Here is a 20,109-nt window from a genome sequence, read left to right as displayed (position 1 = left end):
CCATTCTTCAAGCTGCACTAGACCCGTCACTGGACATGGGTAAGAGGTTGGGGTGGTGGCCAAAAGCCCTGGCAGGGAAGATCGTTGATCTCCACTTCTCGCTGAAAGACAGGTGTGCCTGAGATACCAAACAGCCTCCTTTCTCCCACCCAATTCAGTGTAACTGCTTGTGTTCACATCATTTAGATCTTGCCGTAGAAGAGACACAGCAGAAATATAGACATAAAAGGCTGAATAAATAAACAATGTACTAGAGTCAGATTAAGCTAGAAATTAAGATGCCTATACCCCATGTCACAGGGCTATCATAGTAGAATTTATATCCAGTTATATAGCAGCGCAATGCGATGAATGATTTATTTTAATTAGAATTTTGTCTATTTATTATTAGTCCTGACTGATAACATAAAGAACCTCAACTTCAAAGGGCCCTGGGGTCCCGAATTGCTCCACCTGGTCCTGTACAAACACCTACATCATGAAAGACACTCCTAATAATAGACCAATGAGTTTTAAGTGCTTTCCAGTTTATAAAAAAAATCCTTGAAAGTAGACACTGACTTGGCACATGCCTTAAGAAAGATGTTTATCCACACATCACTCCAAAGAACACTCTCACTGATCTTTCCACTTTATTATTATTACTTTTGTTGTTGTTGTTGTTGTTTTGCGGTACGCGGGCCTCTCACTGTTGTGGCCTCTCCCGTTGCGGAGCACAGGCTCCGGACGCGCAGGCTCAGCGGCCATGGCTCACAGGCCCAGCCGCTCCGCGGCATGTGGGATCTTCCCGGACCGGGGCACGAACCCGCGTCCCCTGCATCGGCAGGCGGACTCTCAACCACTGCGCCACCAGGGAAGCCCAATCTTTCCACTTTAAAAACATATCTCTCAATATTAAAATTTTTAAATTTATGATTAATGATTACATTGATCATAACTGCATTTTGACATCATGTTTAAAGGTGATAACTGTTCAAAGTAATTGGTTTAAAAGTAAACTGTTTTCTTTGGTGCTTTATTAATAATTTTAGTTGTATTAACATTGCCACGGGAAGTTCTTTCAAATAGATACACACAGCAGGGCTATCATTGTGGTCTGAATCTTGATTATGATGGGTAAAATTCACACACACACACACACGCATACACTAAAAAGAAAAATCCACAGCTTCAAGTTTTATATTGTTTGGGCATTTTTTTTTTCTGCTGCTTTCTGATCAAACATTTAAATACAACCTTGGATTCTTTGCTGTCATTTTTTTTTTTTTTCTCCAGCAGTTTTCTTAAAATAATTCATGTTTCTATTTTAAAGAGCAATCAAAATCTGAAAACTGGCCCTTTAGGGAGCAGAATACATTCTCCACCTCTACTCCCAAATTACTTTATGGTTTCACCATGCTTTAAGTATAAAATCAAAATGCAGACATTGACCTAATTCCAAACTCCTAATCAGTCATCTGATCGCTCTGAGGGACTTTTGACAGGTCAACTAAAATTTTGATAATGAACTGTTTTTACACTAGAAAAAAAGGATGCTTTCTTTCACAAAGAGCTTCATCTTTGTTTCACTGAATTAAAATTTAAAGCCAAGATTTCACTCACATAACAAGAAGTGACTCCCTTTCTAGTTTCTTTGGTAAACCATTACTTCTTTAATTATTATCAACCTTGTTCCAGCGTGATAAATTGCTAATTACTTAATACCCTAATCAGCGTTCATTCTTTGCACAGATAAACTGTGACAGTGCCATTAATTTAAATAGTAATTTCACTTAATGGCCAGAACAGCACACCAGATTTTTATGCAGCATTTTCTGAAGACTGCATCCATCACTGCAATATTCTGACATAAAGATGTCTGACGTGCACTAACTCACTTAGGGAGAGCAGATGTTGCCGAGCAGAGCTTGGTAGTAATTCCCATAGTGCATCACTTCAGCATGAATGAGCTGCAAATTCAGAGACAGACAATCTTCGGAAACTGCATTGCAATAACTTTTGACCCTAACTAATTTATCACATGGATCACTTGACTTTTGACCTGTGACACACAGAAATCACAGTTTTAAATATGCCCAAAGAAAAACAAAACAGGTCATGTATTATTGATGGATTGATCTACACTTCCAGAGGCTCTTCATTAAATTTGTACAAAGGTGGAGATTCTCTTTGAACAAGATGCAGATGTTATAAAAGGGGTAGAGTATGCACTGAACTATTAGATATTTATTTCTGAGATCAAACAGCCTATATTGTCTTTCCAAATAGTGCATATATCCAATGGATAGCTCTCGTCACATTGAGACTGAGAAAAGAGTGAAGGAAAGCATTTTTTTACTCATAATATTATGAATACTTCCAATATGTTACTAACACTTACTTAATGTCCATGGCTGAAAGGAGAGCATTTATAAACATACAGTCCTGATGAATTTCTAAATTGTTAATTCTGTAAAACAAGTGTGCCATTTTTCTAAAAATTATCCAAGAATTATCATGCTTTTGAGTTAAAAATAGTACAGTCATAAAAAACAGAGTCTAGAATATGACAAATCATTGTGGAACTCTGGGATTGACCATGGGGACCACATTTTAAGCCAAGGAATTATATTTCAGGCCTAGAAGAATTAAAAAAAAAAAAAAACAGGTTTGTGATTAGTCATTCTCAGGACAAACAAAGTTGATGGCAGAGCATGAAAGAAAAGAAATGCATCTTGTCTTCACTAGCAGCTGGCTCTATGGCTACCACCACAAAACTGAGACAGGGTAGGGTAAAAATGTTCCCCAGATCATTGCAATGTATTTTGTAGCATTTATATATTACACGTTTCAAGAGGTCATTATGTCATATGGAAATCTTCCTGGGAAATCTTTCAATACACATCTTACACAATGGATTTCTATGATGTATTTTCCTCTCTGCAAAAGTCCCCAAATTCCACCTTATGTAACAGGGGTAGTCATTCATTCGACTGATGTCAGAGTCTAGGACATGGAAAGTCAGTACTTTATTCTAGAACAGTTTCAACCCAGTGTTTCATATCCAAGGTTGCATGGAGAACACAGGTAATAGAAATAAAGCAATATGTTCCAAAGGTATGTCATGATTAGTTCCTCATGGCTAACAGAAAATCTTGTCCTCTTTGCCTGATAGAGAGGCTGTAAGTTTCATCTTTTAATATGAAGGGGTAAAATCAGGTCCAATCTAAGACTGATGGCACAAATGATAAAGCCATATAAGCAAACACTACGAATAAAAAGAGTAATAAAGGGGTTTAAAATATATTCAAAGAAAATGGTTAAGAATACATATCCACTGAAATGACGAGCATGACTTCCATCCCGACGTACCTGTGTAACACTCCTACACAACTCATCTGCCCAGAGAGAGCACTAAAAACATAAACGCTACTCCAGCACTTCTGTTCCAACAGCATCTGTTAATTCACTCCATTTATAAAATACATATTGACAAAGACAACTGAACTGGGACCAGGGAGATTTGATTTGGTGTGAGAAAGTCAATTCAATGTGATTTTGTTAAAGGGCTCCTGCAGGCAAATAAAAGAGTTTAAGTAATAAAGTACATAAAGAGATGTTTTACGAGCCAGCCCGGTGTCGTGGCAGGTCCACAATGCCAGGCAGGGAGAGAGGCCAGGCTTAGGAACAATATTATGAGATCCAAACCCTCAAGCAGCAGGTACGGTATTGCTAGGCCGAGGAAAGAAAGGGCCATATGGATATTCTGGAAGGTCACTAAGGTCACGATCATTAGGGGCGACAGGAGGGCGCGGCAACAGAGAGAGGAAAAAGACATGTGGAACGTGTCTGTTTTCAGTGAAACCTGCAGGGAGGTCAAGAGACTAAAAAGAGATTGTTTTTTTTTCCTTTTTAAAAGGCTCATTCTTTCAGTCCACCATGATTACCAGAGTTGGTGGAACTGTTGAAGGTCAGGGGAAACTCTGGAGCTAATTTTGATTCACAGGAATTGAGGAATGGCACAGTTTGCTTAGGAAACAGTTGGCTAGCATGTATATCATATTGAAGTACAGCAGTGATTCTGAAATTTGGGCCCATGGACGGACTTCAAGGGCGTATGAAATGGCAAACAAATTTTTGTGTGTATCCTACATATTATTATTTGAAGTGAGGGTTTGTAACTTTCAAAAGATTCTACCAGGAGTGTCCGACCTCCAAAAGATTAAGAGCCTTTGTCCTAGTGGACAGTGACCTCTATTCCATTTCTTAGAACAGGCACTTTTGGTAAGAGTTTTTTTTTGCACAGGCTCCGGACGCGCAGGCTCAGCGGCCATGGCTCACGGGCCCAGCCTCTCCGCGGCATGTGGGAACTTCCCGGACCGGGGCACGAACCTGTGTCCCCTGCATCGGCAGGCGGACTCTCAACCACTGCGCCACCAGGGAGACCCTTGGCAAGAGTTTTAACTGACTTATCTTTCCTTCTCCTTCACATCCATTCTGCCACCCAAATCTAATTTATCTCCTTAAATCACAGTTCTCATCATCGCATTGACTCTTGCCTGAGTACCAAATAATGTTCAAATCCTTTCGGCTTTTCGGCTTTATCTCCCTCTGTTTCCTTACACACGGCATCTTCCTCCAATCAACCCAATTGCTCACTCCTACCTAGACATGCTTTGCAGGCTGCTAATTTCACACTTCAGCTCAAGCCATGCCCTTTAGCTGAAACGTCCTTCTTCCATCCACGTGTCTCAAAATCCTACTCGTTGTTTGCGGTTCCGATCAGTGGTTTAGCTTTCTTCATCATCTTGGCTGGAGTGATCACTCAGTCTTAAGATTACGCTTGTATTCATTCCTCTCTTATGCCTGTGTTTAACCTTACAGGCACTTTTCTCCTTGATTAGATTGCAAGTCCTTAAGGATAAAAATGGAATCTTAGCCATTCTTACACTCACAAAGCACTAAGAATGATATTTCGAATATAGTCACTACATGGTACATGTTTATTGAATGAAGGAATATGGCAATTGACTTAAAAAAAGCAACAGATGAGCAACAATGCTAAAATGAGACAGCTTACTGCTGTTTTCAAACTCTGACTCATTACGGTGTTGGGGTGGGGGGGCAGCACTTTTGCATCTCCACTACTCCATGACCATGGTTCTGTCTTGAATGGACCTGTTTTTAGCTAACACATCTAAAGGAGAAAGAGGTAGTCAACTGGTTAGTCATAGTACAGGATAACTAACTAATGGCCATGAATTTCTAGCAGACCTGCTTACTAAGCCTTAAAGCAGTGGTTCTCAAAGTTTGGTGCCAGGACCCTTTTATACTTTCACAAATAATTGAGGACCCCAAATAGCTTTTGTTTATATGGGTAAGATTTGTTGATATTTACTGGGTTAGAGCCTAAAACTGAAACGTTTGAATAGATATTCATTAATTCATTTAAAATAATGATAAATATATAACATGCTAACATAAATATTTATGAAAAAATAAACGTATTTCCAAACTGAGAAAAATTAGTGAGAAGAATGATATTGCTTATATTTTTGCAAGCCTCTTTAATGTCTAGCTTAATAAAAGTAACTGAATTCTCCTACCTGCTTCTGCATTCAACTATTGCAATATCATGGAAGCAACCTAAATGCCCATCAACAGATGAATGGATAAAGAAAATGTGGTACAGATACACAATGGAATACTACACAGCCATAAAAAAGAACGAAAATTTTGCCATTTGCAGCAACACGGATGGACTTGGAGGGCATTATGCTAAGCTAAAAAAATCAGACAGAGAAAGACAAATATTGTATGTTACCATTTATATGTGGAATCTAAAAGAATACAACAAACTTGTGAATATACAACAAGAAAGAAGCAGACTCACAGATATAGAGAACAAATTAGTGGTTACCAGTGGGGAAAGGGAAGGGAGGAGGAGTGAGGTAGGGGTAGGGGATTAAGAGGTACAAACTATTATATATAAAATAAATAAGCTACAAGGATAGATTTTACAGCACAGGTAATATAGCCAATATTTTATAATAACTATAAATGGAATACAACCTGTAAAAATTGTGGATCGTGATTTTGTACACCTGTAACTTATACAATATTGTACATCAACTATACTTCAATTAAAAAAAAATCTGTTGCAATTTTACATGTCATGTAACCTCTGGAAAACTCCTCTGTATACTTATGAGAGAATGACAGTGAAAAAGGTGTATAATAGTTTAGTATTATTGTGAAAATAGTTTTGATGTCACAGACACCACCAGAGGTCTTAGAGACCCTCAGAAATCCCCAAGACATACTTTAAAAGTCACTGCCTTAGAGCTTAGCACACATACACAGCACCTTTTCTTCTAACTTGGGCACACTTGTGGTGTGTAGTCAACGTCTCATTCTTTTTCTGGTCATCAGAAAGTGTTGGCAACTTGGTAGTTACACTGGGCCTGTTCATCAGACTTGATAAACATTGATATGGTTTGGGTTGGAGAGTATCCACTGCTTGTTCAGGTATCAGAATGCTCAGGAAGGTTAAGAGCATGGACTCTATGAATGGAGTTAGAAACTCTTTTTAGTCACAGTGGCAAGAAATTCATGGGCAGATCTCCCAGACTCCCTTGTATTTAGGTATCGATAGATAGCTGAGTTCCAGTCAATGGAATGTTAATAAAACTATCTTCTATTTCTAGCCTGGCCCAAAACAACAACAACAACAACAAAAAACCCACACCTGTTATTTCATACTCTTTTCTTCTTCTGACTGCAGACAACTCCCAGGTGACCCAAGAAGCTACCTGTTGAAAATGACAGCGCTTCCAACAGCCAGAATGACTGTGGGAAAGAGATCTCACCCTGAAGATATGTTCACACCACAATACTATTATATGGGAAAGAAATGAACCTCTATTATCTTTGAGCCTTTATATATTTTGAGGTTCACTTACAGTAACAGTGTTACCTGAAGTAAAACAGCCACTTACTAGATATGTGATCTGGAAAAAGTTTTTAACTTCTGTACTTCTGTTTCCTCATCTGTAAAATGGAGATAATAATAGTACCTACCTCATAGGGTTGCGGTGAGGTTTAAATGCGTTAATGTGTGTGAAGCACCCAGAACTCAGCTTGGCAAATAGTGAACGTGGAATGTTGCCTACGTCTCCTGCTGCTCGTATACATCTTCTAGCCAATAAGCAGTGTCCAGAAAACACTGAGCTGGACTTCTTGACTGGACTTTAGTTATCTTTAGAATGCTAACCTTTTACGTCTACAATCCATAGTGGATATTTCTGAAATGACTTCTGTGTCTATACCTGACACTTGTGTATTATATGATTTAATACATCATTCATTTTTTAAGGAGATCTTGGTTTTTGCTGTTTGTTTTTGTTTTTTTGGTCTTACCTGGCAAACTCAACTTTCTTGTTACCTTATAGTACAGATCCAGGTGCCCTGTGCCATTTCTTGGAGATAATCCTTAAATTCCTTAGGTCAATGAAAATGTCATAATTGGAATCTAATTCTGTGGTATATAGGACAACTAGCCACTCTTACTATTTTCTGGACAGTTGATGGAGATCAATATAATGACATGGGACTATCAACCACTTTGACAGTATATACATTAAAATCTTCCTTTAAATATGTCCTACTGGGTTGGATGAAAAAAGGCATAAGATGGATACAGTGTGGATCCAGAGAAGTGATTTATAGCTTCACAGAATAGTAAATGCCTTGGAAATACACTTGATGGTCGTACAAAGATAAAATAAGAAACTAGAAATCAGGTTTTTTTTTTTTTTTTTTTTTTTTTTTTTTTTTTTTTTTATGCGTTACGCGGGCCTCTCACTGTTGTGGCCTCTCCCGTTGCGGAGGACAGGCTCCGGACGCGCAGGCTCAGCGGCCATGGCTCACGGGCCCAGCCGCTCCGCGGCATGTGGGATCTTCCCGGACCGGGGCACGAACCCGTGTCCCCTGCATCGGCAGGCGGACTCTCAACCACTGCGCCACCAGGGAAGCCCTTTTTTTTTTTTTTTGACTCAAAGAAGGAGATGAATTTTTGTCACACTGGGAGGATTGAAATTTAGTTATGAATAACTTAATTTGGCATTTCTTACTTATTTAAGGGCTATCAAAATACTGAGAAGTCTAGTATCCTTATTGAGGCACAAGATTCTGGTACATCCAGGATTGATACTTTTAATATGTTTTGATTATTTAGTTTCATTATTGAAGTGCTCTTCTTAATGGTTCTCATCAGAACTTACTTTATTTTATTTTTGGCCACGCTGTGTGTCTTGCGGGATCTTAGTTCCCCAACCAGGGATTGAACCCGCGCCCTCGGCAGTGAAAGCACGGAGTCCTAACCACTGGACCTCCAGGGAATTCCCCATCAGAATTTTACACAGAAGAGAATGTGTACAAGAACATGGTATTTAACAATAACACTATAATAATTTAACTAATTGTTACTTGTATTATGGATAACTCTGATGGTTTTTAAAAAGAGAAGAGATTAAAGAAAGACAGCAGAGAGTTCATAGTTTATCTCCATCAAGATATTATGATGAAAAAAATAAAAGATATTATGATGTCCTGAAATCTTAACTTGGAGGGACTGGAATTCCAATGCATACTAGTTGCAGGGGTAGGTTTATCTTGAAGTTCAGGAAAATTGACCTTCAAGGCCCTTTGCTTGCATGAGCCCCTTCCAAGGCAAGCATAGATATATTTTTATAAAATTTGTGAATGTATAATATTTAACTACAATTTGTTATGGCCACTATCTCTTGCCCTTTTAACTTGTCCTCTGTCATACATGTCCTCATATTGATTGAGATTAGGGTAACCATGGACATTTATGGACTCAAACTAAGGGGAGGTTGAGTCTGGGGAATATTTAGTTTGGGTTCAGTAGCTAAATTTATATGATTTCAGCTACTTTCATAAAAAAGTTGTTAAGGCTTAAATATGTCATTTTCACTGCAATTTGGAAAGATAAGAAATGTGAGAAATTACAGACTCTTAATTTGTATGCATATAAAGGGAAGGTTTAAAGAAAAAGATCAGATAGAAAAATTAATATAATATGAAATAAAAGCTGCAAAAATGAAAAATGAAATCAACTGAAATATTCTGACATCAAGAAGAGAATTGTAACAAAATAAATTTCAAATCATACTCAAAGTAGGAAACTATTCAAAGAAAATGATGGATCTAGGATTGAAGCAATACATAAGCAATATGATTACTTTGATAAATTCTGAAAAGAAGTAACTCATATTGGAAAAATCTAAACTTCTTACTGATTTGTAGATAAAATAGTGGCATCTATGATAAAATACAACTTAAATTCAGTCATACAATAAGGATATCCATGGAAACTGGTAACGATGCTGTCAATTCAACAAATATTTAAGACAAGTCACTGCAAATCACCTTAAGACAAGAAAACTTAAAATGCCCTAAAATCGGGGCTTCCCTGGTGGCGCAGTGGTTGAGAGTCCGCCTGCCGATGCAGGGGACGGGGGTTCGTGCCCCGGTCTGGGAAGATCCCACATGCCACAGAGCGGCTGGGCCCGTGAGCCATGGCTGCTGAGCCTGCGCGTCCGGAGCCTGTGCTCCGCAATGGGAGAGGCCACAACAGTGAGAGGCCCGTGTACAAAAAAAAAAAAAAAAAAAAAAAAAAATGCCCTAAAATCTTAAAAAACCCTTTGTAGATTTTTCTCCAAATTTGAAAATAACCTACATTTCCATAACATTACAATAATGAGTTGTGAAGTGTAAAGTCACTTTTCTAAACTTTAAATAATTAAACAAAATTTTTGATTAACTATGTGACAGGAAAGAATGAATTATCTTTCTATTCTCGCTACAGATAATTATAGTACAAAGCCATGGCTGTATGAAGAGGTGACCAAGGGTGTCAGTTAAACATGTCAGGGAAAAAAATACAGAGCTATGTCAGAAATTATATAATCCAAATATACTATTTTTATGTTAGTGGAATCTGCCAGGTTTATCTTTTTACATGTATAATTCTTGTCATTTCTTTTCCCCTTATAAATAAATATTTATATTTTATCTTGTCTTCATCATTTGCTTTTATTTTCTTAAAAAGCGTCTCCCAAATTTTATAAATTTTGGCACCCCCAAATCTAGATCTGACTGTGTGATCTTCAGCATGTGTCTAATCTCTGTGCCTCAGCTTCCTCATTTTAAATATGTGAATAATAATAGTACCTATTTTGTGCAGATTGAGGGAATAATGTATACAACATTGGGCATAGTACCTCCTAGATAGTATCAGTTAATGATAATGATTGCTATTAATGCTAATTTAATAGCTATAGAAAAATAAAGGAGTAAAAGAATTATGGTACAACATCATCAATAATAATTTGTATACTCTCAGTATTGCTATGAATTATTCTCTTGGTCCAGAACCAATGCATTCATGTGTTTGTTTGTTTGCTTTTTTTTGGTGGACATGGCACTTTTCAAGAAGAAAGAGTTTTGGTCTGCTTTTATGAAACGCATCACATGCACATAAAAAACATGAGGTTACATTTTTCTTTGTTAGACAATGTGTAGCTATTTGCCACATTAGATGTAACTAACGTGAGCTTTCACTACTTATGTGTTTTATATCTAGGGCAAATTTCTCAACCTCTCTGTTTCTGAGATTCTCCCTCTACTGAAAGGTAGATGAGGCTCCCTTACCTGGAAGGCGGCTGTACACCACACCCTGTTCCTCTCCCCCGCAGCACTCGAAATCTTTGCTCACAATCTGTCCACCACAGCACTGCTGGCCATGGCCATCATGGAGCCTCCCAGCACAGCAAATCTGGTTTCCGGAGGTGGAGTATGGCAGTCTGCCACAGCAGGAGTCACCGAGGCCAGTGGAAACCCGATTGTGCTGTTCATCTGGACAGCATACTTCACCTGTCAATTTAGCACAATAACCATCATTGCATGAGTTAAAAAAATATGCTTTGACTCACGACTAAATTTTATCACAATGATCTTGCAGATGCCAACTGGTTGACAGGGTATCGTCATACTGGAGTTGCAAAATCTCAATACCACTTCAAAATGTTTGCACTGAAGTTGTATAAACACGTGTATAAACATGGGTCTATGCCAACTTAGAGGCAACAAAAAAAGTTTGTCTACAATTACTTTTCTATCTACTTAGTATATATATATGTATATATATATTTTTGGAAAGTGGGATGGACTCAGAAATCAATTCTTGATAAATCTGTATTGCTTTTGATTATAATTTCTTTAACCAAACTACATTTATTTAACCAAACGAAAGATTTCCAATGGAAAGGTTAATTAAATGAAAGGAGGTAAAAATACTGTATTCATATCTGCATACTAGTATTTTGCTGAGCTATGGCAGACACTGCATTTCACTGATGTAGTTCCACCCACATTTCCCCTTTATATGATATTCTGAGAAACTTGAGACAAGAATAGAATAATTTTTGCCTAGTGCCTTGGGATCAAAGGGTTCAAATATTCTAAATATCAGTAGTCATTTTTTTTTGTATGAAGTGGCTTCTAAAAGACAAAAAAAATTTTAATTGCTTTTATTAAGGATATCTTAGAAAGGACTAATAAGAACTTGGAAGATGTAAAAATCAAACTTCATCTTTCCTGTCTATCTCATGACCAACGTCTTCCTTGCCCCTGGAACCTTGACCTCCTCCTCCCATTGCCTTACTACTCTTCTTCTTCTTACACCTTCAAGAGACCCTCTTCTATTTCCTCCACTGCCCCTTCTTAAACATATCTTTCTCCCTGGACACTATCCCTTCATTAAATCTTATGAGGTATGTGAATATGATGGCCAACCTGGCAAGTTTTATAGCTTTAAACCACTGCCCAGATAAGATTTACATAATCTAGTTAATGACTTGCCAAACCTTCTTAGGAAAAGGCACAAGTTCCCTGAAGAATTTAGGATTGCCTCAGCGATTTATAGTCCTGGACTCCCTGATCTCTGTCAATTAGCTCATCCTCTTGTGAAGACAGGATATGCCAAAACTTGGTTAGTAAAAGCCAGATGAACTGCTAACCAAAATGATATTTAAAATATGGGACAATATTTAACTACAGATAGATATAGAAAGAGTACAAAAGTAGGGCAAGAACTCTTAGCAGTTATCCCTGAGGTCTTTCTTATCCAAAATTCATTGGTCAAAAACCCATCCCACTAGGTGAAATGGACAAATTACTATAACCTACCAAGACTAAATCATGAAGACATAGAAAATCTGAATAGACCTATGACTAGTAACAGAATTGAATCACTAATCAAAACCTCCTAGCAAAGAAAAGTCCTGGACCAGACGGCTTCACTGGTGAATTCTACCAAACATTTAAAGAAAAGTTAACATCAATCCTCCTCAAATTCTTTCAAAAAACTGAAGAGGAAGAAATACTTCTTAAGTCAATATATGAGGCCAGAATAACAAATATATGAGTCTGATAACAAAACCAGACACATCAAGGAAAGCAAACAACAGACCAATATCTCTTATAAATATTGATGCAAAAATTCTCAACAAAATACTAACAAACTGAATTCAATTCATTAGCACATTAAAATGATACCGAGTGGGAAACATAACCAAGTGGGATTTATTCCTGGAATGCAAGGATAATTCAACATACAAAAATCAATCAATGTAATACACCACATTAACAGAATGAATGAAGGAAAACACATGGTTGTCTCAACCGGTGCAGAGAAAGCATTTGACAAAATTCAACACTTTTCTATTATAAAAACATGTAACAAACTGGAAGTAGAAGAAAATACCTCAACATAATAAAGAGCATATGAGAAAAACCCACAACTAACATTATACTCAATGTTATACTCAAGAAAGCTCTTTTTCTAAGATCAGGAAGAAGACAAGGATGCTGACTTTAACCACTTCTACTCAACATAATATTGAAAGTATAACCAGAGAAATTTGGCAAGAAAAAGAAATAAAAGGCAACCATATTGGAAAGGAAGTAGTAAAATTATCTCTGTTCACAGACAATATAACTTCATGTGTATAAAACCCTAAAGATTCCACACCCAAAACCCCATTTGAACTAATAAGAGAATTCAGCAGAGTTGCAGGATACAAAATCAACATACAAAAATCACTTGTGTTTTCATACACTATAAAAAACAAAAATGAAAAATCAGAAAAGGAAATTTAAAAAACAATTCCATTTACAATAGTGTAAAAATACTTAGGAATAAACTTAATCAAGGAGGTGAAGAAAATGTACAGTGAAAACTATAAACTGCTGAAAGAAATTAAAGAAGAGTCAAATAAATAGAAGAGCATTCCATATTCAAGGATTAGAAGACTTAATATTGTTAAGATGTCAATACTACTCAGCAGCTTGAAGCAGGATTTCAGTTCCTGGCCAGAGACTGAGGTTGGTCAACAGCAGTGAGAGCACTGAATCCTAGCCACTAGACCAGTGGCCAGTGACAAGGCCCTGGCCCGTCAGCTGTGTCGAAATGAATTTCCACATAGAGACGGAAAGTAGTGAAGCAAGTAAAGGCTTTATTAGGAGGAAAACGAGTACAGTATGTGTGGATAGACACATGCGAGGGCTCAGAGAGAGAGAGAGAGAGTCTCACCCTCATGGTAGTTGGAATCACTTTTATGGGGCATTTCTTCCAGGCTTCCTTTGGCCACTCATCTTGCTTTGCCTGGTTCTGAGTCCATATATGGTTTATCTCGGGGTCCTCTCACGTGTGCGTGAGCATCTCCTAGCCAAGATGGATTCTAGTGAAGAGGCTTATGGGTAGTTGACATCACTTACTATGGGGTGGCTCCCCCTTCTTTTGACCTCCAAGGAGCCTTTCTGCACATGTGTAGTTGGGGAGGTCTCCTTTACTTCAAGAATGAGGAATATGTGGTCTTTTATATCTTTTCTGGGTGGGGCCCAGCCTTCTCCATCCTGCCTTTATGGAGTTCCTGCTATTATGGAGTTTCTGTCCACAGGGGAGAAACTGTTCAGCCTGGGGCCCATCTGTCTCCTGCCTCATAGAGATTCAATGCAATTGCTATCAAAATCCCAACAATACTTCTTGCAGAAACAGAAAAATCCATCCTAGTATTCAAATGGAATCTCCAGGTACCTCAACTAGCAAAACAATCTCAAAAAAGAACAAAGTTGGAGGTCTCACACTTCCTGATTTCAAAACTTATTATATGGACTTATGTATACTACCAAATGTAAAATAGATAGCTAGTGGGAAGCAGCTGCATAGCACAGGGAGATCAGCTCAGTACTTTGTGACCACCTAGAGGGGTGGGATAGGGAGGGTGGGAGGGAGATGCAAGAGGGAGGAGATATGGGGATATAGATCTATGTAGAGCTGATTCACTTTGTTATAAAGCAGAAACTAACACACCATTGTAAAGAAATTATACTCCAATAAAGAGGTTAAAAAAAGAAAAACTTATAAAGCTACAGGAATCAAAACAGTGTGATCCTAGTACGAAGACAGACATACAGACCAATGGAATAGAACAGAGAGCTCAGAAGTAAAACCTCGGGTGTATAATCAAATGATTTTCAACAAGGATGTCAAGACCATTCAATAGGGAAAGGACCAAATTATTTGGAAAACCTGGATATCCAAATGGAAAGAATGAAGTTGAACCCATACCTTACACCATATACAAAATTTAAATAAAAAGAGATCCAAGACCTAAATATAAAAGCTGAAACTATAAATTTTTTAGAAGAAAACATAGGAGAAAAGTTTAATGACATTGAATTTGGCAATGATTTCTTGAATATGACACCAGAAGCACAGGCAACAATAAGAAAAATAGATGATTTGGACTTTATCAAAATTAAAATGTGTTGTGCATCTAAAGACACTATCAACTGATTAAAACTGTGACCCACAGGAGAAAATATTTGCAAATCACATATTTAAAAATGGATTAATATCCAGACTATATAAAGAACTTCTACAACTCAATAACGCAAACACAAACAATCCAATTAAAAAATGGGCAAAGGATACATATAAACATTTCTCTAAAGAACATGACCAATAAGCACAAATAAGCTCAATATTATTAATTATTAGGGAAATGTGTATCAAAACCACAATGAGATACCACTTCACACCCAGTTATGATTATTCTAAGAAACAAAACAAAAAATAACAAGAGTTAGCAAGAAAGTGGAGAAATTCAAACCCTGTGCATTGCTGTTGGTGCAGTTGCTGTGGAAAACACTATGGCAGTTCCTCAAAAAATTAAACATAGAATTACCATATGATATAGGAATTCCACTTCTGGGTATATAGCCAAAAATATTGAAAGCAAGGACTCGAACGGATAATTGTACACCAATGCTTATAGCAGCCTTATTCACAATAGCCAAAAGGTGGAAACAACCCAAATACCCATCAACAGATGAACAGATAAACAAAACGTTGTATATACACACAAATGGAATATTATTCAACCTGAAATAGGAGGGAAGTTCTGACACATGCTACAACATGTATGAGCCTTGGAAACATTATGTTAAGTGAAATAAGGCAGTCATAAAAGGACCAATATTATATGATTCTACTTACATGAGGTACCTAGAGAAATGGAGAAATGATCTTACTGTGAACAGTGCAGTTGCTGTGTTTGTTACATTTCTCTGGGTGAGAGGTTTCTTCTGTCTGGTCTGCAATGTAGTTCCCATTTCTTAAATCTTTACGGCTAAGGAACTCAGTGTCCCTTGTTGGCAAACTTTCTTTAACATAATGTGTCACAAGGTCCAGGGGCAGCACCAGTTAATTAAACATCACTTAGGACAATGGTGGGCTTAGAGGAACAGTGTACACACCTATACTGGGGAAAACCAACGCTTTTTAAAGAAAAAAAACCTCCACTTTTGAGTATAACAAATATCGATTGGATATTTTAGTCAAATTTTCTGGAATCCCTCAGAATGTTATTCAGTTACTGACAGAAGGCTTCATAACAAGAGGTGTGGATTATATCAATGAGAAGTAAAACTGATTTTCCCTCCCTCAAAAAAGGGCTATTAGACATAAGATACAAGGATCAGTCACCTTCTCATTAACCTCTCAAAATGAATCTATTTCACGACAGGCTTGAAAATGTTTTCTCTCTAAAAGCTACCATGCAGTCTTAACAGTTAATTGTTATTCTTATCAAAGAATGACCTGCATTAACATTTAGCTTGAGGTCATTAGCACATTTATAAAAAAAGGGGAGTGGAAAGAGCATTCTTTCCTCTACTGTTCTTTGTTATAGGGGTTCTATGGAGGAAAGTTGTGAGAAAAAATGAAGTCAATATTATCCAACAAAATGAAGTAAATATTATTCACCAATATTTCAGACCTGTCTAGAAATATCAAAATGCCTATACCTGTCTCAGCCTTGAACTGGCAGACTACTGACTGAATTTTAATTACATTGAAATATAAGATGGTTTGGGGTTAATACGCTTTCTTTCTTAATGTAAACAGTGTTAAACCAGTTAATAAAGACCATTGGCTGAAAATAGAGGTCACAATATAATCTCTTCTTTTCGGTACTGATATATTGAGATTCTTTGATTATCCAGTAAGATTGCATTTTCTCCTTTTGACATCAAGGTAGGCATGCTAATCCTGTGAAAAATTAACCACTTAAAAGACCCAAATGTGGGCCATGCTCAACAGATTGGTGGATATTAAAATGCTTGAGGTCTGAGGGCTTCCCTTGTGGTGCAGTGGTTAAGAATCCGCCTGCCAATGCAGGGAACACGGGTTCGATCCCTGGTCCGGGAAGATCCCACATGCCATGGAGCAACTAAGCCCATGAGCCACAACTACTGAAGCCTGCGTGCCTAGAGCCTCTGCTCTGCAACAAGAGAAGCCACCACAATGAAGAGTGGACCCCGCTCTCCACAACTAGAGAAAGCACGTGCACAGCAACGAAGACCCAACCCTGAGAAAACCATAATTCAAAGAGTCATGTACCAAAATGTTCATTGCAGCTCTATTTACAATAGCCCGGAGATGGAAACAACCTAAGTGTCCATCATCCGATGAATGGATAAAGAAGATGTGGCACATATATACAATGGAATATTACTCAGCCGTAAAAAGAAACGAAATTGAGCTATTTGTAATGAGGTGGATAGAGCTAGAGTCTGTCATACAGAGTGAAGTAAGTCAGAAAGAGAAAGACAAATACCGTATGCTAACACATGTATATGGAATTTAAGAAAAAAAAATGTCATGAAGAACCTAGGGGTAAGACAGGAATAAAGACACAGACCTACTAGAGAATGGACTTGAGGATATGGGGAGGGGGAAGGGTAAGCTGTGACAAAGTGAGAGAGAGGCATGGACATATATACACTACCAAACGTAAGGTAGATAGCTAGTGGGAAGCAGCCGCATAGCACAGGGAGATCAGCTCGGTGCTTGGTGACCACCTAGAGGGGTGGGATAGGGAGGGTGGGAGGGAGGGAAACGCAAGAGGGAAGAGATATGGGAACATATGTATATGTATAACTGATTCACTTTGTTATAAAGCAGAAACTAACACACCATTGTCAACCAATTATACTCCAATAAAGATGTAAAAGTAAATAAATAAATTAATTAATTAAAAATATATAATAAAAAAATAAAATGCTTGAGGTCTGAATGAGCATGTGTTAATATACAGATCATGGAGGTTTTAAAAACTCTTGTTTTAAAAGTTACTTATTAAAAAGTTTTGTATAATATCAATAAACGACCTTTGAGCTTCCATGACTTATTTCAGTTTTGGGGGAAAAAAAAGTTGAATTCCATTTGGAATAGAACAAAAGTAGATTGATTTCTTCGTTGGAGATCTGACACTTTGTGCTAGGATCGAGAAAGGTGACAGGTAAAGATCCTAGGTGTCCATAGCCATGACATATGCAACCAAGTGTTTTTCATCAGTTTTAAGGCATAGTGGATCTTTTTCAGAGTTGGGACAGTTCATGGCAAATCATAACTTACCAAAAATTTTAATGTGACTTGGAGATGAAAACACAATTGTTTAGTTCTATGCTAGACTTAGAGAAAAGCCTAATATGACCTATTGGTCTGAAGAATGGGAAGGACGGAACAACAGAAGTTTTCCATCTCACCTCTATAGTTAGAATTTTCAAGGCAGATTTTTTGCAAGGAGGGAAGATGTGAAATATAGTTGAAAACTCCCAAAGTGTAAATTATTTTGAGAGAGTAAAGCATTTGACAGTGTTTAATTCATTGCCTAACACTATGATTTGTAGTATAACGAAGTTAAGGCTTTTCTGCAAAATCTTCGTTTCTGTCACCGCTGTATTTTCTTACTTGGAAAATCCAGTTGATTAAGAGTTAATTATGAAAGTATTTTTGCATAAGAATCAGAAATAACTGTACTTTTACAAGGGCAGATTTTTCTATTAATTTTAAGGAAAAATTATGAAGAATAGAAGATCTCTGCCTTGAATAAACCTGCATAGTATTTAATCATTTCACTCTCCCTGTTTGCTCCAGTGTTTTGTAAAGGATATACTGGGTGAGACAATTTCTCGACACAGATATCTTGGATGGATATATCTGTACCAAACACAAGGTACACTGAACAATATCTGAATTTACTACATGTTTGGCATAAATTTCATGTTAAACTAGATATCTCAAAGCATTGGGCCTCCAAACATTTAGCTTTCTTCTCTTTCTCCCATATCTATTTTCTGTGCTTTTAAAGAAGGAATAGGCATTAAACTTAGGTACTAGGAAAAAAACAATCTGTATTCTCAATGGCTTTTCTAGAATAAATAGTAACTGATAGTAACAGTAATGAAGCTTTTAGAAGTCTGGAATAGTTGTTTAATAATTATGTTAACACCTATTAAGTAGATTGCTCAAAAGAGCATGGATTTTGGAAAGACACACAGATTTGCATTTCAGCTCTTCTACTCCCATTTATGTGGATCTGGGCATGTTACTGATTCTCTCTGAACCTCTTTCCTTATTTGTAAACTTAAGATAAAATACCAGTCTCCTACAGTTGTGAAAAAAGTATAAAGTATCATAACATATGTAAAATCTTGAATACAGAGCGTGCCAGAAACTTGTTGTTTTATAAATGCCAATTGTTGTTATTTTTATTTTCAGTTATATTCACTGGACATTGTTTTGTGTAGTTGAATTTGGAAAATGGCTTATTCGGTTGGCTGATAAGACAGAAGGAAAAGAAGGTGAGGAGGGAAGAATTCCTGATTGCTACTCTTTGCTACATCCCTCCCTCCCCTGCCAGACCTAGAGCAATTAGGGGGCCTCAGATAAATGGAATCTGTGGTTATGATCCCACTAGGAACAATGCGTACATCCTTCAGAACAGAAATGGAGAAAATGGAGAACAGCGTCATGGAGTGGAACACGAAGAAATTCACAGAGTTTATGGTGGAATACTCAGCCATGTGGATAAAATAAAGTCACAAAAAAGGGAATTATGCAGCTCTCCAGATACATTTCTTTATGCAATACATATAATGAGTCTCTATTCCCTCTCTAGTTTGTACCTAGCCTTGCTTATATTTCAAAAAAGCGGAGAGAAGAAATGATACCTAAAGCCGGCCATTGGCTACGTGTTAGTGGTTTAATCTTTGGTGGGGAGGTGCTTCAAATAGTACATTGACACAAGTCACATGGTTGTTTTTTCTGGTTCCCAAGACTACTGAGTACTACTGAAAATGATCCTCACCTGGTAGAATCCTAACGTAATATCCCGAGCAGCACTGATGATTCGGTTGTCCCTCTTGTATACGGCCACCACAACAAACTCCAGTTGAGTTCAAAACAAATGCGATGTACTTCTCTTCACAACAGCGGTGTCCAGGCTGGGTGTCGTAGAGAACTCCATTACAACACACCTGAAATTTGAGAATCAGGTATAAAGAAATAGTTTTATTAAGAGTATTGTACCACCATATCTTACGTGATACAGTTATTATTTAATAAGGACTTGATCTGAGACCAAATGTAGCATATTTCTGATAAAAATTTAAAGGCTTAAAAAGTACATTTTCTCT

General features: G+C 37.4%; 1 protein-coding gene across 1 annotated transcript in view; it reads right to left on the bottom strand.

Moving 5' to 3' along the window:
- USH2A (usherin) overlaps positions 1-20,109 on the bottom strand; it is an 815,986-nt gene that overhangs the window by 203,061 nt on the left and 592,816 nt on the right. The window contains 2 exon segments of the mRNA XM_032639255.1: positions 10,717-10,938; positions 19,782-19,950. Of these exon segments, the coding sequence (XP_032495146.1) occupies positions 10,717-10,938; positions 19,782-19,950 (391 nt within the window).

Source organism: Phocoena sinus, chromosome 1 (assembly GCF_008692025.1).
Source record: "Phocoena sinus isolate mPhoSin1 chromosome 1, mPhoSin1.pri, whole genome shotgun sequence".
Taxonomy (NCBI): Eukaryota; Metazoa; Chordata; class Mammalia; order Artiodactyla; family Phocoenidae; genus Phocoena; species Phocoena sinus.
This window is presented reverse-complemented; position numbering and strand designations above follow the sequence as displayed.